The sequence below is a fragment of the Xyrauchen texanus genome, chromosome 36 (genome assembly GCF_025860055.1).
Source record: "Xyrauchen texanus isolate HMW12.3.18 chromosome 36, RBS_HiC_50CHRs, whole genome shotgun sequence".
Taxonomy (NCBI): Eukaryota; Metazoa; Chordata; class Actinopteri; order Cypriniformes; family Catostomidae; genus Xyrauchen; species Xyrauchen texanus.
This window is the reverse complement of record NC_068311.1, coordinates 32,405,750-32,430,385: the sequence shown is the minus strand read 5'-3', so window position 1 is coordinate 32,430,385 and position 24,636 is coordinate 32,405,750. Positions and strand designations below refer to the sequence as shown.

The 24,636-nt window shown below is 40.0% G+C and overlaps 2 protein-coding genes across 2 annotated transcripts in view; one reads left to right on the top strand and one right to left on the bottom strand.

The window, feature by feature from the left end:
* The window catches only part of ppm1lb (protein phosphatase, Mg2+/Mn2+ dependent, 1Lb), a 39,140-nt gene extending 38,571 nt beyond the window's left edge, over positions 1-569 (bottom strand). Inside the window, exon 1 of the mRNA XM_052107525.1 lies at positions 1-569. This exon is cut by the window's left edge and continues 13 nt beyond it. Within this exon, the coding sequence (XP_051963485.1) occupies positions 1-323 (323 nt within the window). The 5' untranslated portion in view covers positions 324-569.
* A 6,920-nt stretch (positions 570-7,489) lies between these two features.
* The window catches only part of nmd3 (NMD3 ribosome export adaptor), a 29,524-nt gene continuing 12,377 nt past the window's right edge, over positions 7,490-24,636 (top strand). The window contains exons 1-11 of the mRNA XM_052107521.1: positions 7,490-7,620; positions 11,620-11,665; positions 11,822-11,956; positions 12,486-12,582; positions 12,663-12,743; positions 12,891-13,019; positions 13,475-13,565; positions 13,671-13,749; positions 17,783-17,879; positions 18,062-18,179; positions 18,761-18,906. Coding sequence (XP_051963481.1) covers positions 11,622-11,665; positions 11,822-11,956; positions 12,486-12,582; positions 12,663-12,743; positions 12,891-13,019; positions 13,475-13,565; positions 13,671-13,749; positions 17,783-17,879; positions 18,062-18,179; positions 18,761-18,906 — 1,017 coding nt within the window. The 5' untranslated portion in view covers positions 7,490-7,620; positions 11,620-11,621. The remainder of the gene's footprint in view (positions 7,621-11,619; positions 11,666-11,821; positions 11,957-12,485; positions 12,583-12,662; positions 12,744-12,890; positions 13,020-13,474; positions 13,566-13,670; positions 13,750-17,782; positions 17,880-18,061; positions 18,180-18,760; positions 18,907-24,636) is intronic.

The window sequence follows — 24,636 nt, the reverse complement described above, 5'->3', positions numbered from 1 at the left end:
CCATCAAAGACCCCATAGATGTCCGGGTGGCTCTTGTTCAGTGTGTCTGTGAGGATGTGGAATCGGTCCTCCATGTGTTCCCTCCTGCCCTGAATCGAGTACACTGCAGCACTGTGACTCCTGTACTGCCATGTGTTACTGAACTCTTCGTCATTCTGGATCATCTCCACCACCTTCCCCACGGCGTCTCTGCTGGACTTGACGATGGTCTTCACTTCATCCGTGTGGTAGAGATAACTCCAGAGAGCCAGACTGACACACAGCAGGAACAGAGTCTCCGGACGGAGCAACACAGAGCGCATGATGCGAGACAGAAGAGTCATGTCCTCCAGTAACTGTGGGTGTCCCTTCAAAACAAGAAATACATTCTTTACCTTCAAAAACTACACTGAGATACGACTATCTCCCCTCTACGAACGCCGAGTCGTGCAGGTGTCGTGTGCGCGCATCGCTCGTGCTCGCGGCTCCAGCAGAAATGAGCTGATATCACATCTGTGTGTGTGCGCGCGATGGAGAAAAGACAGACTCAACGTCAGTGAACGGTATGACAGATGCTGTCAGTCAGTGGGTGAATGACATCACAGCTGCAGTCACACACGCACGCGCGCGCGCCTCCTAATACAATATACAATCTGTCAAAATAAAAGTCCCAACACCGCTGGGCCTTCTATAGGCATATTACGAATTATCGGTCTGTTGCCCTTTTATTTGTTTATTATTTATTTGTATTATTATTATAGAATGACCATCTTATAAAAAGATAACATAAGACTTTACAAAATATTCAAAAATAAATCAATTATCAAAGGAAATTGGATTTACAAATATTAATGGTTTTGCTAGCTTTCCTATTCTGCGACCTAGAAATAGTTGTAGTTCATCAAGCAGAACATACAAATTGGTTTTCTGATTGTAAAATGTACATTTGTGTACATAAAACATTAACAAATAAAACGATTACTTAAATACAGTTCGTCTTTCATTTTTACTTTTCCATTTGAGACCTAGGTGAAAAAACCCAAAACATAGTTTTTTCCAGAATATATAAAAATCTTTTACAATGTTCCCGTTTGTAAATTGGGAAAGGTCTTTCCACATTGGCTTGATGAATTAGCAATGGCAAAACAAATAGTCAATATCTCTAGGTGCTGCTTGCTGAAAGAGCAATCTATGTAAATATTTCTTCTAAATTTCTTTAAATTATATTTATAATAGTGAAACATAGTAAGAACACTCAATGCGAGATAAAACCACAGCTTGCCGTTTTCTAGTAAAGCTGTGGTTTTATCTCGCATTGAGTGTTCTTGTTTTGTATACTTGCCTTTGGGTTGAGGTCAGTGCAGACGTATGCAGTTTTGGCTTGGGCACAGCTCTGCTTCAACTTCATGATGACATGACACGCACTGTCGCTTTTTGCTCGAGAACACTTATAGAATGCAGTTATGCCCAAATTGAAAAGGAGTGCTTGGCAAGAGTGTGGGCATTTGAGCGGTGTGCCCGCTATCTTCAAGGCTTGGATTAGGTGTGAGTATTTGCTGATGCATTTTATGTGCTTCAATTTGAGAGCAAAGTATTTCATTAGTGGCAGACACACTTTCTAGGAATCCTCTGAAAGAGCACAACCACTCAGAGATGGAGGATGAGGTCAAGGCATATGTGGAGGCATTTGTCACCACTAAAGAGGTGTCATAGTCCAAGCTAGATGGCATTTTGGAGGCTTCACAGCAGATACAATATGGGTTGGCCAGGGGCAGACTGGCCATAGGGAGAACCGGGCCAGCGAAACCTCCCTGGTCCCTGGATAGTTGTGGACTACTACTCGTGTGATATTGAAATCGCTCATCTGCAGACACCATCCAGCTACCGAGTCATTCGCAGAATAAAGAGCATGTTTTACAGATGGGGTATTCCCAGGGAGTTTGCATCTGACATTGGCACACAGTTTACCTCAGTTCAGTCAAGATTATGACTTCCGCCACACAACCTCAAATCCACACATTCCCCAAGCTAATGGAGCTGCTGTGAGAGCGGTCCAAACTGGAAAGTGGATTCTTTGCCAATCTGTCCCACGCATGGCACTGATGTGCTATCGTGCAACACCCATTGCTGCGACTGTACTGAGACCAGACAAGCCATCGACAGGTCGACAAAGTTGAGTGGAAAGATGAGTCTGCAAAGAAAGCTTACAAGTTCTCTTTGATAAGATACATTCTGCCCGGTCCTACCCGAATTACCTCCTGGTGAGTAACTTCTCCTCAAGGCTAGTGAGAAAGCCAGGAAATCACCAGCTGTGGTGCTGACCAAGGCACCCGAACTGAGATCATACACAAAACAGAAATATCTTTCAGCTGTGCCCATGCAACCTGCTACAACTGGGTGCAGTGATCATGTGATTATTATTATCCATGCCCTGAGACTGAAACTGACCTCTCAAATATCCCTGATGTTGGTCCGACTGCACTGCCAACTGTGCCTGGCTTCGGACAAAACTATAAAACTCCATCCTGCTCCGCTTCAACCTGTCCCTTTTCCTGCTGGGCCTTGGAAAAACTGGCAATGGATGTGCCCCACTTGAATCAGCTACTTAGGACTGTTGTTATGCTCTGACTTTAGTGGACTATCATAGCAAGTGGCCCAAAGTTGCATTTGTGTCTTTAGTGACTGCACAACAGGCAATAAATGAGTCGTCATAGGAACCCGGAGTGCATAGTGACTGATAACGGGCCTCAATTCTCAGTCTCTCAGAAACAGTGCATTGAACACTTTCATAGAGGGCTCAAAGGCTGAATACAGTCTGCAATACTTCAGTCAAAAGCATGGTAAATGACTGACACAGAATTCCTCCACTAGAGGTGTTACTGTCCTTTTCCGCATATCACGGCACCGTTTTGTGGCCCTCTTCAATCTGTCACAGCCCGTTCGGCATAACACAGAGGAACGTTTCAGCTTATAGGCTTAAAGTCCCAGATGTGCCTATGGCCAGTACACCCCTGTAAGAGGTCATTGTACTATCAAAACATACTGTCAATTTCAGAACTCAAAACTGCCTACCAGGTCTAAAAAGAGCATTTATATTTGACACCCTGCTGAAACGTCTCCTTTTGAAATCTGTCTGTTCGTGACGTCACGAGACGCTGTTCATTTGTATTTACACATCCCACGAGCAGGCCTTCAGTGGCTAACGATTCCACACATAACACCTAAGAGCCATCTGCGCTATTTTTTATTATTTTGCATATAAATATGAACTACACAGACTCTTTGAAAGCTGACATGTTTCTGACCGCTTTTAAAAGACGCGTGTCAAGTTACAACTCTGAAAGGGAGAAGCCATTCTCTCTCATTCAGCTGCTGCCTGTGTTGCTTTGAGCACAAACATGTCGGGATGCGTTCTTTCGCCCATCTGCGCTATTTTTAATTGTTAGTGTATGTAAATATAGGACGTCTTTGATGATGGACATCTTTGACCGTTGTGTTACCGGCGATGTGTGCCTTCAGTATGTGTGTGCGGGATTATACCGTTATTTAGACAATAATGTTTTAGTTTTTTCGGCTCATGTCAGCATTCATTACTTGTAAACAGTTATAATACGATTCAATGTTTGCAAAAGAACTGCTATTGAAGGGGGCAGTTAAAAACACTACAAAAACAGAAGTATTAACAGTTAATATATTCAGATGCAACGTGTTGGATGTGCGTTAAGTGTAAACCCTGAAATGTTGTTTTCTAATGTTGAGGTTAATTCTCTTCTGATTGAGTTTGCTGAATTTAAGGGGCTGTATGATCATATATAATTGAACTGTGAGTGTTTTGGTGCAAAAACAACTTTTATAACATTTTCAGTGGACCTCAGGGAAGATAATAAAATATATATAAAAATAGCACTTAAGGACCATTTTAAGGGACAATGTTCAATGAAAAATCAAAAATTAAACAATGTGTGCTTTGAATTTGCAACTGTTTTTGCAAATTGCATTTTGTATTCTTCTTCTGAGTTAATTTACTTGTAGTTCATACACAGTACAGTAAATTGGAATATGTAAATGAAGTAGAATGAAAGCCCAAAACAAACTGTGGTGACGGTAAGGGGAGGACAAACACTGAGTAGAAGAGCCTTTATACAAGCTGCTCAATCAGTGGTTAGATACTTAGGAATGTGTATTAGTTAATTGGCTTGAGGAAGTCACAGATCATTTTTCACAGAAACTATAAAAAAAAACTGGAACTGTTTAACTGTTGGCTTGAAAGAAACTTAAATTCAAGGTTGGGTAGCCTATTTATTTCAAAGGCTGAAGGGATCTCAACACTTGTGCCTTTAAGTAGACTATACATTATGTGCTGCATTATGTCTTTGTTGTGTTGAGAAGTTTAACAAATACTTGATGTTCAAATTCATCGCTTCCTATAATACATGTGGAACTGCACCACTGGGGGCTCTAGTGAGTAAATTGTGTTGAGCAATGTTTAGAAGAAGAAGAATGCAACGCGTTTGAGCCGTCTCCATCATAATATTATATAGAGACTAATGTCTATGGTCTCCATGGGCAGTGACGGGCTTGAAATGGAGGAGCTGAACACGCAGCGCCATTGGAAGCACGAGTCCTAAAAGTCTCTGATCTTCAATCAGACATTTAACATTCATTGGATAAAGAAATGTACCTCTAATAGTAACTTACCCTGGTTTTGGATCCCTAATCTGATTTTTGACAAATGTGGTGACCTTAAATTCTTATTATCTTGTCATTTTAAATGTTGCAAATTACCCATCAAACTTTCTAATTTTCACAAACTTGATTTCACTTGAATCCTGGAAGATTGCTTTTAAACATAATTTCTCCCCCCACACTTGTGTAATCTGTAATAATGAAAATGTTCAACAAATCCCTTTTTTTGAAGGAGTGGGTGGCACAAAATGTCCTTTTTATTTCTTATCTCTTCAATAATCAAGGGGAATTTATCTCTTTTAATGAATGTATTACTCTGAAGGGTGCTCCGTTTTCTAAAAGAGACTTCAATAAGGTGGTTAAAAGTATTCCACTTAGCATCACATCTTTAATTAGAGCACCCTAAGTTATGCTAGCTTGTCTAATCATATTCCTACACTTTCAATTAATGCTATCATATTCTAGACAAGAAATGTCATAATGTTTTTATTAGAAATGCTGTTGTCTCAGATCAAGTAACTCTTTCTAAAGCCTGTTCAAAATGGAGTATTCATTACCTAAATTCTAACTTAAGCAATTCATGGATTTCTCCTTACAAACTTCTTATCCCAAATAAAATTAGAGAACTTCATTTCAAAATTACTCACAAATATTACCCTTGCAATCAGATTTTAAACAGGTTTTCTTTCTCTAAATCTTTTTGGACAGACATAACCTTGTTATTATTTTTATGTTTTAACAAATTGGTGCAGATTACAGAGACTATGATTTTTATTTCAGATATTCATTGTAATGATGCTAAATTTGATTGTTCTTTATTACTTTGTCTTCTAGGTAAATTTCATCTTCACAAAGCCAGAGTAATACAATCGAAACCTAATTTTAGAGTGTTTTCTGCTGATGTAAAATCGCTTTTTGCCTCTTTTAATATGTCTAAACCTCTGAACGCCAAGGCTTCAAAAACATATAACATCCTTAAGGATGTAACATTGAAAATGTAATCTTTATATGTGATATCTTATGTATTGTTTTTATCTGTCCCTTTGTTAGCAATATGTCCCCACTGTTGTTATTCAATGTATATACACTAACCTAAAGGATTATTAGGAACACCTGTTCAATTTATCATTAATGCAATTATCTAATCAACCAATCACATGGCAGTTGCTTCAATGCATTTAGGGGTGTGGTCCTGGTCAAGACAATCTCCTGAACTCCAAACTGAATGTCAGAATGGGAAAGAAAGGTGATTTAAGCAATTTTGAGCGTGGCATGGTTGTTGGTGCCAGACGGGCCGGTCTGAGTATTTCACAATCTGCTCAGTTACTGGGATTTTCACGCACAACCATTTCTAGGGTTTACAAAGAATGGTGTGAAAAGGGAAAAACATCCAGTATCGCGGCAGTCCTGTGGGCTGAAAATGCCTTGTTGATGCTAGAGGTCAGAGGAGAATGGGCCGACTGATTCAAGCTGATAGAAGAGCAACTTTGACTGAAATAACCACTCGTTACAACCGAGGTATGCAGCAAAGCATTTGTGAAGCCACAACACGCACAACCTTGAGGCGGATGGGCTACAACAGCAGAAGACCCCACCGGGTACCACTCATCTCCACTACAAATAGGAAAAAGAGGCTACAATTTGCAAGAGCTCACCAAAATTGGACAGTTGAAGACTGGAAAAATGTTGCCTGGTCTGATGAGTCTCGATTTCTGTTGAGACATTCAGATGGTAGAGTCAGAATTTGGCATAAACAGAATGAGAACATGGATCCATCATGCCTTGTTACCACTGTGCAGGCTGGTGGTGGTGGTGTAATGGTGTGGGGGATGTTTCTTGGCACACTTTAGGCCCCTTAGTGCCAATTGGGCATCGTTTAAATGCCAACGCCTACCTGAGCATTGTTTCTGACCATGTCCATCCCTTTATGGCCACCATGTACCCATCCTCTGATGGCTACTTCCAGCAGGATGATGCACCATGTCACAAAGCTCGAATCATTTCAAATTGGTTTCTTGAACATGACAATGAGTTCACTGTACTAAAATGGCCCCCACAGTCACCAGATCTCAACCCAATAGAGCATCTTTGGGATGTGGTGGAACGGAGCTCGTGCCCTGGATGTGCATCCCACAAATCTCCATCAACTGCAAGATGCTATCCTATCAATATGGGCCAACATTTCTAAAGAATGCTTTCAGCACCTTGTTGAATCAATGCCACGTAGAATTAAGGCAGTTCTGAAGGCGAAAGGGGGTCAAACACAGTATTAGTATGGTGTTCCTAATAATCATTTAGGTGAGTGTATATGTATGTTTAATGCAATAAAAAAAGAGTCTCTGATCTTTAACCCACAGTAGATGGCGGTAATGCTCTATTTTAGAATGCGACCCGCCAATAAAAAGAAAGAAGAAGAAGCGTTTGAGCCGTACAAACGCTTCTGTCAAAGGGTGAAGTGAAGACCCCACACAATTATAAGAGGTTTATTTGATGGTGGATTACATGCTCTAAACCTCAGCATTTAAACTGTATCTTCAAAATTAAATGGATCAAATCAAACACTGTGTCGGTGGAAATAATTGTGTATGTTTTTTATCCCCGTTTACATTTTTTATTGATTCAGTGGACTAGCTTTTGCTCTCTTGCGACTTTTCACCCTATTTAAGTATCCAATTTTCATAAGTAAGCTCTAGAGGCATGGATAATAGTCTACAAACACAATTTCCCCCATGGAATAATCAGCAGTACATAGTAAATTAAAGTAATAGCTGTATTTATATTTAGGCGTGTGTGTGACAGCTCTCCGGGTCCTGCGACTCTGACAGCGTGGCGTGACGTCATTGGCAGTCGGCGGCCGTGATAAACATGTGCTGCAGTAAGTGTGATTAATCACGAGGAGTTCATCAGTTTACTCTTTGAATTTAGCGATTAAATCAGCGCTGATCACCGGACACAGTAAGTTTAATTAATTTACTAGTCAGCAGCTGACAGAACACAAGCAGTACTGTAGTGTCACCACGACACTTAACGCGTGTTTGACGGATTTCAGTTTCTAAATGTTATTAAATATATATATATTAATACAGTTATTAAATTATTCAACAACTTTTATATAACACAACATATTAGTTCAACACAACATCAATTGTAACAATTGCCGGAGTGGGGGGAGACAAAAGGATACATTGATCATTTACAAATGTGGTAAGTTACCAACAGAAGCGCAGTTCGGTTTGGGATGTTTAGAATATAATATGGTACAATAATATTGTTGTAATTCATAAAGAAAATGCAGGGGTTTTGAATTACTAGATAATGTAAATCAATGTATAAGGGAAAGTGTATAAATCATGTTCTGTTACCGGCGTATTTTTATTTTCTTACTAATTTCAAATATACCAACAGTGTAAAGTGTTTTAAACACATAAATATTCAAACTACATGCTTTATACGTGCATTAGAAAATATAATGTTAGAAGCAGTATATCATGTCACACTGCAGGACATGTCAACTACCCATAATCCATGTACTGAATAATAGCATGGTATATACAGTGCATTTATAATGTATTCAGCCCCCTTCATTTTTGTTGTTTCAGCCTTATGTTAAAATACTTTAAATATTTTTCACCCCCACATCAATCTAAATGCTATACCCCATAATGACAAAGCAAAAAACAAATTTTTGATAACTTAGCAAATTTATTAAAAAGAAAAAAAAAAAAAAGAAGTAAAATCACATTGACCGTATTCAGACCCTTAACTCAGTACTTAGCTTAAGCACCTTTGGCAGTGATTACAGCCTCAAGTCTTTTTGGGTATTACACAAGAAACTTTGTACATCTGGATTTGGGGATTTTCTGCCATTTGTCTCTGAAGATCCACTCAATCTCAGTCAGGTTAGATGGGGACTGTCAGTAGACAGACATTTTCAGATCTCTCCAGAGATGTTCGATTGGGTTTAAGTCTGGGCTCTGGCTGGGCCACTGAAGGACATTCACAGAGTTGTCCCCAAGTCACTCTTGTGTTGTCTTGGCTGTGTGCTTAGGGTCATTGTCCTGTTGGAAGGTGAACATTCAACCCATTCAATCCCAGTCTGAGGTCCTGAGCGCTCTGCACCAGGTTTTCATTAAGGATATCTCTGTATTTTGCAGCTTTCAGCTTTCCTTCATCCATGACCAGTCCCCCAGTCCCTGCTGCTGAAAAACACCCCAAAAGCATGATGCTACCACCACCATGCATCACCATTGGGATGGTATTGCGCAGGGAATGAGGGGTGCCTGCTTTCCTTCAGACTTGATGCCAAACAGTTCAATCTTAGTTTTATCAGACCAGAGAATCTTGTTTCTCACAGTCTGAGAGTCCTTTAGGTGCTTTTTGGTGTGTCTTGCACTGTGGAGAGGCGTCCGTCTGGGCACTCTGCCATAAAGCCCAGATCGGTGGAGTGTTGCAGTGATGGTCGTCCTTCTGCAAGTTTCTCCCATCTCCACACATGATCTCTGGAGCTCAACCAAGAGGCATCGGGCTCTTGGTCACCTCTTTTACCAAGGCCCTTCTCCTCCAATTGCTCAGTTTGGCCAGGCGGTCAGCTCTAGGAAGAGTCCTGGTTGTTCCAAACTTCTTCCTTATAAGAGTTATGGAGGCCACTGTGTTTGGGAACCTTCAATGCAGCCAAAATGTTTTGTATTCTTCCCCAGATCTGTTCCTCAACACAATCCTGTCTCTGAGCTCTTCAGGCAGTTTCTTTGACCTAATGGCTTGGGTTTTGAACTGATGTATTTTCAGCTGTGATACCTTATATAATCAGGTGTGTGCTTTTCCAAATCATGTGCAATCAATTGAATTTACCACAGGGGGACTCCAATCAAAGCGTTGAAACATCTCAAAGATGATCCAGAGAAATGGGATGCACCTGAGCTCAATTTCAAGTGTCATAGCAAAGAGTCTGAATACTTGTCAAAGTGATATTTCAGTTTTTCTTTTTAATATATTTGCAAAGTTTTCAAAAATCTGTTTTTTGCTTTGTCATTATGGGGTATGAGTGTAGATTGATGTGAAAAAATCTGAATCACTCTGAAGCCTTATTTTTATATAATTAAATCACAGCATTTGCACTTCAACAATCACACTAGGCCATGTTGCGAACTGTTTATCTGGTGAAGATAAACTTCCATCAAAAAACACATCAAAATAAAAGCGTGATTCACAATAAAAGCAAAATGCCTGAAATTGAAGAAATGGCAACAAATATATTATTATAACTAAGGGCTTGATAGCATTAAAAAAAATATTTAGCGGTTCCTAAACGATACTTTTTTTTTTATACCAATTTTACGAAATTGTTTTTTAACAAGATTACAAACATTACCTCAATTTTTATTTATTTTTTTATTTGTTTACTCTTTTTTTTAATTGACTCAGAGACTCATCTCCAGAACCTTCGGGTGGTCTCATGCCAGGGTCGGCAGGGGCAGAGGCTATAACATTAATGTGAAGAGGTAAAAAAAACAAGAAAGTGAAACCGTTTATTCAGCCGACCCTAAAGATAAGCACGGTTTAACAAGATAACTAGATTAAGGTTGACAGAAACTGATCAAGTTTAATGTACATTAAAGCATTTTTAGCATCGATTTAGCTAGCCATACATCCAAACAACATCTAACGTTACGTAGGTCCCAGTTTATAGGACTATGTCACTGCGCACAGAAACGCTAATTTAACATTTGCTCAAGTATGTACCACTACAAGTTTGGCGATTTTGTTTGCTAAACGTTAACCTTACCTGTCGGAGTCCCAGTCATAGCGGCGCTGCATTCATCAGTAGTTTTGGAGGAGGTCTCGTGTGGTGGGCACGTTGTTGGAAGCTCTGTGGCAGGACTCTGAGAGGATGACTGCACCTGTTCGGTCTTCTTGCAGTTGAAGACGGAGCAACTTTCTGCTCTTAAGTTTATTCCGTGCACTGTCAAGTGCTTCATCAGATTTGTCGTGTTGCCGGTCTTGTCTGCAATTATCTTCTCGCAAATATTGCATCACACGCTGTTGGCATCGAGCCTGGTGAAATGTATCAACACTTTTGATATTTTCCACCTCTTTCACATCTATGGGGGTTGAGACGCAAACACACTACAGCCTCACGTGTGAGCTGGGTCTCTGGGCGTAACCGGCGTAAACTAGTGTTTTTCCTTCATGCCTAAACACAGCCAATCACCGGCACTTTTACATTTGGGCGCATCTAGCATGCTACATGCTCATCACTGACGTTGACGAGATTAACCCCTTAGGTATCGAAATTTGGTACCAAACGACAAGACATTTTTCAATGCACGATTGTTCCTAAAATGTATCAAACTCGATACCCAGCCCTAATAACTGTAAAATGTAATCCTCACTGTAGAAATAATAATAACAATTATTATAATGATTGTAATAAAAATACAGATGTTGGCTTTTGTACTGAATAAAAGTTTGTTTAAAAATGCAATGGTATGTTGAAAAGTATTTATTTTTTTACTTGTTAAAAGTTTTTTAAAAGTTTAAGGAAACATTTTTGATAGACCATTTTGATTCTGAAATTAAATTAAACTTTAAAACATGGAATTCTGGAAAATAATAAAAAAGAAATTGAGGTTTGGGGAAAAAATAAGATTTCAGTAGGGCCCTGCTTAAAGCGTTAGAAACATATATGCATAGACGCATATATTTTTATTTACATTAAAATGTAACTTCAGGCTGAAGGAGTGTGTTCAATAGAACATTTTCGTATTAGCACTTTTTCTGTGGTGTCAAAATTGGTATCGAACTGTGAAATTTCACTGGAATCGGTGCCAATTTAATGAAATTTTACACTAATAATAATCTGTTCCAACAGTATTTATCTCTGCAGTTTGCCTGATCGTTTTGGTTGTTATATTAAAGTTATTGATAATCTTTGTTATTGATGTGATATTATTGTAGTCATGGAGTACATGCAAGCGCCACCATCAAGCAGTCAAGGCAATATGTGAGTATTACATGATGTGTCCTTGTCATGAATGTAATGTTGTGATCATTTATGTTCTTCTTCACTAAGTTCTACATTCAATGTAATAAAGTTCTGAGAGATCTGTTTGAGTTCTGCAGTGTGTCTCACTTAAAGACTCTTCTCTTGTCTTGACAGTCTGTGCTGTACGTGTGGTGTTCCCATTCCTCCAAACCCAGCCAACATGTGTGTGTCCTGCCTGAGGACACAAGTGGACATTACTGAAGGAATTCCCAAACAAGTGTCCATCCACTTCTGCAGACAGTGTGAACGGTACTGTCAGAGACTCATTGACCATGTTTACATGCTCATCATCTATAGATTAAGTTCCATATTCTGGTGAAGCTTTTATTCAGAATATGACCTTTAAATGTCTGTAAACATCTAATCAGCATTATATCCAAATAAACCACTTTTCCTGTGCAAATACTGGACATGCTCATTTTCAGTAATTCTGTGCTACAATCCTCTTACTAATTCTTGTTCTTGACAACAGCAATGTTTCTTAAACTTTTCTCAACTGTCGGTCACCCATCAGTAAGATTAGAATGGATGAATTGATGAAATTACTGTGCAGAATTACTAAAGATACAGCATAATAAATGTAAGAGTATTTCCAGTAGAGAATGCTGAGGAGAAGTTGAGTTTATTTTGAATATAAAGATATGTACACAGAAATATTCTAAAATTTTCAGATTATGACTTGAATCAGAAAATGCTGCACATGTTTAAGTGTGAAACACTGAGATCCAGATGTAACTGTGTGGTGTGTGTAGTTGAGGATGGTGTCTTGTATCTTCAGGTACCTGCAGCCTCCAGGTTCATGGGTTCAGTGCGCTCTGGAGTCTCGTGAACTGCTGGCACTCTGTCTGAAGAAACTCAAAGGCTCAATGTCAAAGGTCAGTAGGTCACAGAGTCAGCACAAAGAGAAGATGTGTTGCTGATTGTGATGATCACATTGTGTTTGATTTGTCATCAGGTGAGACTCATTGATGCAGGATTCTTGTGGACAGAACCACACTCCAAACGCATCAAGATCAAGCTCACCATCCAGAAAGAGGTGATGGAGATCATGAAGACGGTCTGAGCATGAGTGTTTGTGTGTGAATTCCACTGATGTTCGTGTGTGTGTGTGTGTGAGAGAATACCACTGATGTTCTTGTGTGTGTGTGTGTGTGTGTGTGTGTGTGTGTGTGTGTGTGTGTAGGTGATGAACGGGGCGATCCTCCAGCAGGTGTTTGTGGTGGAGTTTGTGATTCAGCCTCAGATGTGTGATGATTGTCATCGAGTGGAGGCCAAGGACTTCTGGAAAGCAGTCGTTCAAGTGCGGCAGAAGGTACATGAACCGAATCACTGCAGCGTCAACATTCAGATGAAAATCAGTATGAATCTTGATATTTACAGGTTTGCCCTGAAATGGCTTTAATTGTCTTCTATATGCCAGAATTTCAACCAAACAGCAGTTTAGAAATTAAAGAAGGAAAAAATGTAGTAAAAAATAATCAAGGCATGTTTTGAGAACAACTACAATGAACCGTAAAGTTAATTCAAGCTTTTTCATGTATATGCACCAATTTAACTGCAGCGATCATTAACTATATATATTTCCACTAAAGCATTTTAATTTGGGCTTTCAATGATTGAAAGGAAGTAATCCTGATTACATTTAAGGTTTTGTCATAGTTAATGCATTAATAACTGTTCCAATTAGCTCCGGTCTTTTAAACTCTCTTACTAATGTTTAAGTCCTTTATTTGATCAGTTCTCTCATCAGTGCTTTTGTTCTGACAGACAGTCCACAAGAAAACGTTCTTCTATCTAGAGCAGCTGATCTTGAAGCACAAACTGCATCAGAACACTGTTCGCATCAAAGAGATCCACGGTATAGTTCCCAGCATCCTCTCTGTATCATGATGAACTGTAGCAACAGTCATTCGTCTCAATTTCCTCCTTTACATTAATGTTAAATGTGTCTAATTATTTTCAGAGGGAATAGATTTTTACTACGGTTCTAAGCAGCATGCACAGAAGATGGTGGATTTCTTGCAGTGTACTGTTCCCTGCAGGTATGAAACATGCACCACCATAAAACAGACAGATTTAATTTACCAATCCACATGTCAGGAATGGTTTTTTGACTACATACAGATGACTGACATTTACTGGAGCTATAATTGCTTTTTACAAAAGGTTTGCTTGGTGTTTCCCCTTTAAACCTTCCAGAATTTCTGTTAGACTTCTGTTGTAAGTGCATTCCTGTAAATGGGATTTTTCTGTTTTGGAAGCAACTTGAGGAGCGAAGTAAAATTATTTTGTGTGGTATTGCCATCATGTCACAGATTCTGTTTATAGAGCTTAAGTTGTATTGAACTTTAGGTTACTTGCGTAACCCCGGTTCTCTGATAACAGCAGTGAGGACTTGTGCTTCACTGTGTTATTGTTGATTCATGTGTGTTTTATTACATTTTGTTTTACACACATTGGCAGATTGAGTACCCACACCAAGGACTGAACGAGCCAATGACAGCTCTGTACCATCCAGTCTATAAAGGCGGACAAAAGTGTGAGATGCCTAACTCGCAGCTTCACAAATGTCCTGGACTGAAATGCCTTTAAACAGCGCCCACGAGGTAGCCATGCTTCTAGTATAATGAGCTCTCAAGCCCTCCGGATGTCCCAACCTGAAGACGTAGTCCAGAGCGCTATGGACCTCAGACTGGGCCGAAGGTTCACCTTCCAACAGGACAATGACCCAAAGCACACACCCAAAACAACACAAGAGTGACTTGGCGACAACATGGTGACTGTCCTTGAGTAGCCCAGACTTAAACCCAATCGAACATCTCTGGAGAGATCTGAAAATGTCTGTCTACCGACAGTCCCCATCCAACCTGACAGAGCTTGAGAGGATCTGCAGAGAAGAATGGCAGAAAATCCCCAAATACAGAATGGGACGGAGACCACCTCCTCTCTTGGGGATGAAGTACCTGGAGTAAAAATCCTGACAGCTGTCCTCCAGCGGCACAATCGTTATTGTTCTTTTGCTCAGCACATAGGCTGTTCCCTCCTAGAATCCGAGCGGACTCTCCTGCCGATATTGACATTAACACTGTTGAACAGAGGTGGTTTTACTGCGAATTTCAGCTGATAATCCCTCTTTATTGTAGACAACCCAGGGATGAACATCATGCACGGCAACTTTCTGCGTGAACAGAGAGAACGGCTCCTTTTGATGTATGTAGGTTGAGATATATGCAGATCTCTTCCCACAACACCGAATCCGGCAGCCCCACATCAATTAGTCGGCCCATCTCCTCCATTAATACGGTCTGATATGCTGTGAGGAGCGATGTGGCATAAAAGAGCCCTTACAACTAGGGCTGAAGATCAGTAGATTTTTTTGTTGATAGATGCAGGCCGACAATCTCTCCATCAGTCCCGGTATTGATGGAGAGCTGTGCTGCCGCCCTGCTACACATCTCCATTAGGTCCAGCTCTCCTTGGACAGGAGAGGGGTGCTTCCTTTGCACTTCCCGGAAGGGAAGGAGGAAGAGCGGGAAGAATGGCATCATCTTCATCCTCCTCGCCATAGTCCTCCAAGACAATCATCAGCATCATCCTCCTCTTCCTTGTCCCCCACCAAAGGGGCTGATTCAATAAAGGGAGGAAGATTGGGGGAGACTTCGTCCATGAGATCGCCCCGGCTGCGCTGTCCTTGCAGCTGGGGTGGGGATGTCTTTCTTTGCTAGCAATTGAGGAAAAATAGGGATCCTCATTATTCGACGCCGCAACCCGCACCCTCCTTTCGGAAACTTTCATTGCGAAACGGGAACAATGCGGGCAACACTGTGTTGGCGAGTGCAGCCTGTGCATACCTGACCCACAGACAGTGGGTGGGAATCCTTTGGCTAGATCATAGATCCACAAGCGAACGGACGTGTTCCGCTGCTCTGTGAGCTTGCAGTTGCTATGAGAGAACCCAAACTCAAGAACACAGCAGTTCACAACAGCCACTTGATTCTGTGTTAATGCTCCTAATGTGACAAGACTGGCCAAACTGTCACACCACCACAATGTGCCGTAGAAGCTATAACTGCTCAGAATTCTGTCTCGACATGCTGGTTCACGCCACCACAGAGGTTCACTGAGCAAGATATTGAAAATATATTCATGGTGACAGTGAATATACTCGCAAAAAATACAGCCGCGTTCTGCGACATAACTGAATGGCTTGTCTGATGAACTGTTAAGCGACCACTTCTTACGAGGATAGATTTTAAATAGGGCTGTCGATTTAAAAAGTAACGCAATTAATCGCATGTCCCCGGACTGTAATAAGGAGAATGCAAGCTTGTAGTACCACCTGTTTACTCCAGAGGGCAGTAAGTGAAACTTCAGCTGTATGAGCAACACACAGTTTATACAGTGAAGAAACACTTCAGTAGACACACAACACAAACATGCGTTACGTTCTTGTGTTCAAATACTTGATGGAGCGCAAATGCGAACTAAGGGATCTCAAGATGTGTTTAAAGATTGAGTATTAAACTATATTTAACTTGACACAGTGATCTAAACATTTTATGTTTATGACGCAACGCACCCGAGACGTCTAATGTAGGTGTAAATTGACGGGTCCTTAAACAAGCCCTCATAATAAATCTCCAACTGATTGACAAATTCACTTGTGTAATGGATTACTGTGAACTGTGTGACAATGATTGACTTATGATCAATAATATGGTATTAAACAATACATTGTATTCTAAAGCCGCTTTTTGTATTATATTATTAATGATTAACTCTTCTGCTACAATAATTTAATGCATTTTAATTATCTGAATATTATTTATTTATATATAATATATAATTTTAAAATATTTAAATTGTATATCATTATTTCATCATTATATATTGAGTTATTGTTATATGAGGGGCTTTCTCAGCACATGTTTGTATATGCGATTAATCGGGACACCATGTAATTAATTCGATTAAAATTGTAATCGATTGATGGCCCTAATTTGAATGATCTTCATGAGGAAGAGAAGTAGGCAGCTATGATAGTGGTTTATATGGGGAGGTGAGACTCCATCACTGCTTTCATTGGTCTATCAACTGACAGACAGGGTGTTATTCGTGCTTCCATGATTGGCCACGCCCGAGGCGTTACCCATAGTGAGATATCGAATGAACGTTAGACAGAGAACCCAGAACATTCCTTTAAAGCTACACTATGTAACTTTTGGCCCTCTAGCGGTTGAAGCATAAAACTGCAGGTTACTTGTGGTGGAACATTGTTTTGGTAATTACGTGAGTTGGGCTTCAACTCTGATCTTCTACGTGGATGAATCTGTTTGCAGCATAAATTTATTTATTTATTATAATTTTTTTTCATTGTCCTTCCTTCCTTCCTAAAAAATGAAACTAAAAGCACTGCAGTACCACAATCCATAATGAATTGCCCCGTTAGAGTGGCTAACGCTATCTAATGAACTACTGCACTAAGACCTACCTGGCTCACTATCGGTCCAATAAAATATCTTCCCTGTCCAGCAAGTAAAACTTGTCGCCACCGCTGAAAAGCCAATCCCATGTTATTCTGTGTTTTATTACGGGTTTGCTTGAAGATTCTTCTTGGTTCTCGGTTTCTTTATTTTGAAACGGGCTCCTCTGAGTAATGGTCTGTGAAATATATGTTCAGTTTATTTTTCATGGAATTATGTTAACCAACATAATTATCAAAGACATAGATTTAGCTATTACTCTGTTTTTGTCTGAGTACAACACATAGGCTGGTTGTATTCTACTCTTCTAGAGCTTTCCAAAAACATATGACACATTACTATTTATTTATTATCAAAACGGAGCACTTCTGATTTATCTGCACATTTCAAAGCACTTGTTCAGTTTGGTTCATAATGTCTACGTGCATTGGAAAGTAGAGCTTCTAAACTTTCAAACGAAACCTATTTTGTGTTTGTCAAGAGTGTAGTTATTAATATTATGATCATTATTTTTCTCGCAGTCCCTTCCAAGCTTAAAGGGTTAAACGTACTTGTTAATGTGTAAAACTGATGGAGACTGTTGTTTGTGAAGGTCGAAGACGTCTCAGCGGTTGATCTCTCATGATGTTCATTCAAACACCTACAACTACAAGAGCACTTTCTCACTGGAGATCGTTCCTGTGTGTAAGGTAAACACACTTCACAGATTCACTCGTGATGATACACGCATGATTCACACATGATTTGCACGATTCAAATGTGAGTAACTTGTGATCTACACACTATTGATACATGATTCAAAAATGAGTCGCGCATGATCCACGCATGATCCACAAATGAGTCACACATGATTTACTCATCTCTTTCACAGGATAACGTGGTGTGTCTCTCACCACGTCTTGCTCAGAGTTTGGGTAACATGGGTCAGCTGTGTGTGTGTATCCGTGTCACCAGCGCGATTCACCTGATTGACCCCAACACCTTACAGAGTGAGTGACCACACACACACACACACACACACACACACACACACACACACAGCTGAACTTACACCAGCTCACCCCTCCAGGTTATGTGAGATAAAATAACATATCTGAATTCAGATTATCTATTGTAAACCGCATTCATTCTTTGTAATTATTATACAGGCAGTGTTTATGAGCTCACATTAATTGAGTGATTTTATGGAATATATTAAATTAATTTGTCACACTGCAGGATTGTTGACAAAGTGCAATAAAGCTAAAATATAAGGACAAGGCCAATTAATCAGATGATATATGATTATTGTTTTTTTTGAATTACGCCATCTAAAAGGGTGCCAAATTCAGACACCGTTTTGGAATCTTAACTAACAAGCTGATGAATTATCAGGTGCGTCCGATGAGAGTCATGTGATTCCTTCAGAAACACTGCATTGTTGGACAGCATTATCACCCATGCTGCGGGAGAGGATGAACATTTTGTTTCTGCCCAGAGAATTTAAGTGAAGGCGCTACAATAAAAGCCAACCTGGGATGAAACTTAAACAAATCGTAACTCTTTTTTTGTCGTATGTGTTTGGTTGTAGTTGCGGAGGTGGATTGCAACACTTACTGGCGTCACCCCTTCAACAGTCTGTGCAGCCCACGAAAACTAGAAGAGTTCATCGTCATGGATATTGACATCATCAGAGGTCAAAAGTTAGGAGCTGGCGCTGGTCTGACGTCCAATAAGGTATAACTCATTAAACATTCATTGATATGTGTTGATATCAGAGGGAAACAGAAAACCTTTATTGTCAACAAACAAGTGACAATCATGAAGTATTGTATCCATAGATTGTGTCATGAAATAATTAAATATAATTTTTGTTCATTTAGTCAAAAGTAAAACGATTATGAAGAAAAAAAATGATTCATGAAACAATAAAAAAGGAAATGTATAAAACTTTCAGCCAATTGTTCTGGCCAACAATTATTGTAATTCATTAGTTGTAGTGATAAACAGATATGGGTTTTTTAATGACCGATGTCCAGAGCAGGGGCGCTGATACAATGCCGATATATCACACAATTTAATATAGTAAATAACAAACACAAAATTGCTAAGAATTATTTATATTATTTAGCACTATACTTATTAATTTTCACACAAATCTTTAACTTTGTAATAAAAAAATAAATATATCCCTATATATATATATTATACATAATAAATATATCCCTATATATATATATATATATATATATATATATATATATATATATATTATACATTTTAAATGGTAGCGGTTTCTTCTGATTTTAGTGATTTATTTCCACATGAATAAATTGTCAATATACAGTGGGTACGGAAAGTATTCAGACCCCCTTAAATTTTTCACTCTTTGTTATATTGCAGCCATTTGCTAAAATCATTTAAGTTCATTTTTTTTTCCTCATTGTACACACAGCACCCCATATTGACAGAAAAACACAGAATTGTTGACATTTTTGCACATTTATTAAAAAAGAAAAACTGAAATATCACATGGTCCTAAGTATTCAGACCCTTTGCTGTGACACTCATATATTTAACTCTGGTGCTGTCCATTTCTTCTGATCATCCTTGAGATGGTTCTACACCTTCAATTGAGTCCAGCTGTGTTTGATTATACTGATTGGACTTGATTAGGAAAGCCACACACCTGTCTATATAAGACCTTACAGCTCACAGTGCATGTCAGAGCAAATGAGAATCATGAGGTCAAAGGAGAACTGCCTGAAGCGCTCAGAGACAGAATTGTGGCAAGGCACAGATCTGGCCAAGGTTACAAAAAAATTTCTGCTGCCCTTAAGGTTCATAAGAGCACAGTGGCCTCCATAATCCTTAAATGGAAGACGTTTGGGACAACCAGAACCCTTCCTAGAGCTGGCCGTCCGGCCAAACTGAGCTATCGGGGGAGAAGAGCCTTGGTGAGAGAGGTAGAGAAGAACCCAAAGATCACTGTGGCTGAGCTCCAGAGATGCAGTCGGGAGATGGGAGAAAGTTGTAATAAGTCAAGCATCACTGCAGCCATCCACCAGTCGGGGCTTTATGGCAGAGTGGCCCGACGGAAGCCTCTCCTCAGTGCAAGACACATGAAAGCCCGCATGGAGTTTGCTAAAAAACACCTGAAGGACTCAAGATGGTGATGAATAAGATTCTCTGGTCTGATGAGACCAAGATAGAACTTTTTGGCCTTAATTCTAAGCGGTATGTGTGGAGAAAACCAGGCACTGCTCATCACCTGTCCAATACAGTCTCAACAGTGAAGCATGGTGGTGGCAGCATCATGCTGTGGGGGTGTTTTTCAGCTGCAGGGACAGGGCGACTGGTTGCAATCGAGGGAAAGATGAATGCGGCCAAGTACAGGGATATCCTGGACGAAAACCTTCTCCAGAGTGCTCTGGACCTCAGACTGGGCGAAGGTTCACCTTCCAACAAGACAATGACCCTAAGCACACCACTAAAATAATGGAGTGGCTTCACAACAACTCCGTGACTGTTCTTGAATGGCCCAGCCAGAGCCCTGACTTAAACCCAATTGAGCATCTCTGGAGAGACCTGAAAATGGCTGTCCACCAACGTTTACCATCCAACCTGACAGAACTGGAGAGGATCTGCAAGGAGGAATGGCAGAGGATACCCAAATCCAGATGTGAAATACTTGTTGCATCTTTCCCAAAAAGACTCATGGCTGTATTAGATCAAAAGGGTGCTTCTACTAAATACTGAACAAAGGGTCTGAATACTTAGGACCATGTGATATTTCAGTTTTTCTTTTTTAATAAATGTGCAAAAGTGTCAACAATTCTGTGTTTTTCTGTCAATATGGGGTGCTGTGTGTACAATAATGAGGAAAAAAAATGAACTTAAATGATTTCAGCAAATGGCTGCAATATAACAAAGAGTGAAAAATTTAAGGGGGTCTGAATACTTTCCGTACCCACTGTATTAGGAAGGAAATAACAGTACACACAGTAATCCAGCATGTCCACAGTCACATTTACTCATAACAATTGTTCTTACAGTGATGTGAATAAGACATTTACTTATAGCACACGTGAAGCGCTTTTACTTTGAAGATGCGCTCACACGCTTGTGCGGATCATGCATTACCAGTTTAAACCACCTGCTTGGATTGTCACGGACTGACCGTCATGATTTATGAATCAGAGGAACTTTAGATCCTGAAGTTTTTGATTCTGGCTCATAGAATATGCGCTTCAGAGGAAGATATTAGATGAGCTCTCAATGGGAAGAAAACAATGGATTTTCGTGAATGTTACCTGTTTAAACGAGATATGTGCATATTTGCACTTTATATAATAGTTTTATTGATATTTGCCTTTTATCATTAGAAAAGTTACAGAGAACTGTTGAGGAGTGACTGATAGAATATGTGCCAATTTTAAATTATATTTTGCCCTTCATTTAGGACATTTAAGTACATTTTATTCCCCAATTTCATTATAAAGTGCCATAAATATGTTTTACTTTATTTCCATTGTTTTCAATGTTTATTGTCATTCTGCATCACATTTTCTTTTTTTGACAGTTTAACAGTTGTACAAAGACTTTTTTAAATTACAATTGACAAAAATAAGAGGCAATAATATAGTTTAATCACACTGTGGTAATAAAAATTGGGGTAAAATGTGCATAACTGTCATAAAACTGCAAAATAAACAAATGTTGTGTATATATATTTGTAGTAAAATAGAATCAAGACATTTTCCTGATATTTTTCATCATAATCACTCTAAAGAACACAATTAACCCTTTTGGTAAAAATCTTCATTCATAATATGCACTGAAATGCCAAAATATTATGACCACCTGCCTACACTGCCTAGCAGCAGATCCTTCACGTCCTGTAAGTTGTGAGATGGGGCATCTATGGATCAGACATGTTGGTCCAGCACATCCCACAGATGCTCAATCGGATTGAGATCTGGGTGATTTGGTGGCCAAGTCAACACCTTGAACTCTTCATCATGTTCCTCAAACTATTCCTGAACAATATGTGCAGCTTGGCAAGGTGCATTATCCTGCTGAAAGAGGCCACTGCCATCAGGGGATATCATTGCCATTAATTGGTGTTCCTGGTCTGCAACGATGTTTAGGTAGGTTGTTCATGTTATATTGACATCCACAATTAGGGCTGAAAGGTTTAGTCGACGTTATCGGCAACTTCAACAATAAAAAAAATTGTCGACAAAAAATGTATTTGTCGAATAGTCGTTTGATCTCATTTAATGTAACAAGACCATTTACATTTATGCATTTGGCAGACGCTTTTATCCAAAGTGAATTACAGTGCACTTATTACAGGGACAATCCCCCCAGAGCAACCTGGAGTTAAGTGCCTTACTCAAGGACACAATGCTGGTGACTGTGGGGCTCGAACCAGCAACCTTCTGATTACCAGTAATGTGCTTTAGCCCACTACGCCGCCACCACCACTCTTCACCCAGACCACATTAAACTCTAATGATGACGCACAAGAGCAGCACTGCAATTCACGACTGACTGATGAAGAATTACACCAATCACAGATGAACTCTAAACTTTCCAAACAGCTTCAGCTGAGGTACATTGGAGTGGTGGTGGTGTAGTGGTCTGAAGCACCTAACTGGTAATCTGGTAATCAGAAGGTCGTGGGTTTGATACCCACAGCCACCACCATTGTGTCCTTGAGTAAGTCACTTAACTCCAGGTTGCTCCGGGGGGATTGTCCCTGTAATAAGTGCACTAAGTCGCTTTGGATAAAAGTGTCTGCCAAATGCATAAATGTAAATGTACATCACAAAGTACAAGGGGAATTATAAAAAATTCCAAATAAGTAAATACAGAAGCACTCTCATTGTGAATAAGTGGAGCATGAGCTCTTTAAAGGAAACACTGCGGTGTTAAATCTTAAATGCAGTTTTAATGCGTTATAGCTTTATTAAAGTACAAATAATACAGAAGCAGCTCATGTAAATGACTACAAATTCTGAAACGGTCATTTCTCCGTGCTCTCAGCGCCTCTTCTGTGAGTTGTGTGAACCCCGAATGACCCGATCTAAGGGGGAGAGATTGAAACCGCACCGGCTGATGCACACTCTGTTGCGGGGACGCTTAATGCAGATAGATTATAACGTGATGACTCTAGACTTATTGAATCATAATGAGTCACTGTGTGTTTCTGATTGTGAAGAACATTGGCAATATGCAGCTTTATTAATAAGAGTTTTTTGTGAGTAAAGTCCTCATGGTCGCTATAGAGTGGTTCTCACTCTCAGTAGGGCACGTGGCGAGTTGTGCATGGATGCCGTGGAGAATAGTGCATGTGGAGGCTTCACGCTATATGTCTGCGATAACTCGCTCAAGATTGAGGCGAGTCACTACTCCACCACGAGGATCTAGAGCGCATTGGGAATTGGGTGTTCCAAATTGGGGAGAAAATGGGAGAGGGGAAAAAAAGGGTTACAGGAGGAATGTGTCATAACAGACACATTCCATGCTGCGTATGGGGCTGTGTAGCACAGACCGCTCAGAGTGCCCATGATGACCCCTGTCCACCGTCAAATGTGCCTACAAAGGGAGTGTCGGAACTGGACCTTAGAGCAGCAGAGTGGACGGCCATGGATGTGTGCACCGTTTACCCGAGGAAGGTATGGCACCAGGATGCACTGTGGGATGATGACAAGCCGGTGGAGGGAGTGTGATGCTCTGGGCAATTTTCTGCTGGAAACCCACAGTCCGGCAAATCAATTTCAATCAATTTGACACGTGTCACCTACCTAAACATCATTGCATACCAGGCACACCCCTTCATGGCAATGATATCCCCTGATGGCAGTGGCCTCTTTCAGCAGGATAATGTGCACTACCACACTGCACATATTGTTCAGGAATGGTTTGAGGAACATTATGAAGAGTTCAAGGTGTTGCCCTGGCCTCCAAATTCCCCAGATCTCAATCCAAAATGAGCATATATGGGATGTGCTGGACCAACAAGTCTGATCCATGGTGGCTCCACTTCACAACTTACAGGACTTGAAGGATCTGCTGCTAATGTCTTGGTGCCAGATACCACAGGACACCTTCAGGGGTCTTGTATAGTCCATGCTCAGCGGGTCGTCACTGTTTTGGCGGCACCCAGTGGACCAACATCATGTTAGGCAGGTGGTTCTAATGTTTTGGGGCATCAATGTATAGATATATACTGTGTGTGTGTGTGATATATATCAGTAAGAATCACTCTAAAGAACACAATTAAACCTTTTGGTAAAAATCTGCATTCATGATATATTTGACTCTTATCTGAATGTAATGTTTAGTTGTTTAAACAAGAGCTATAACAAAAACTTGATTATAAAAATGTACGGTACTTTGGAGGACAGCATTCACAATTAGTTACTGGTCTTCACCAACAAAGCTTCACAAAGGCACTAA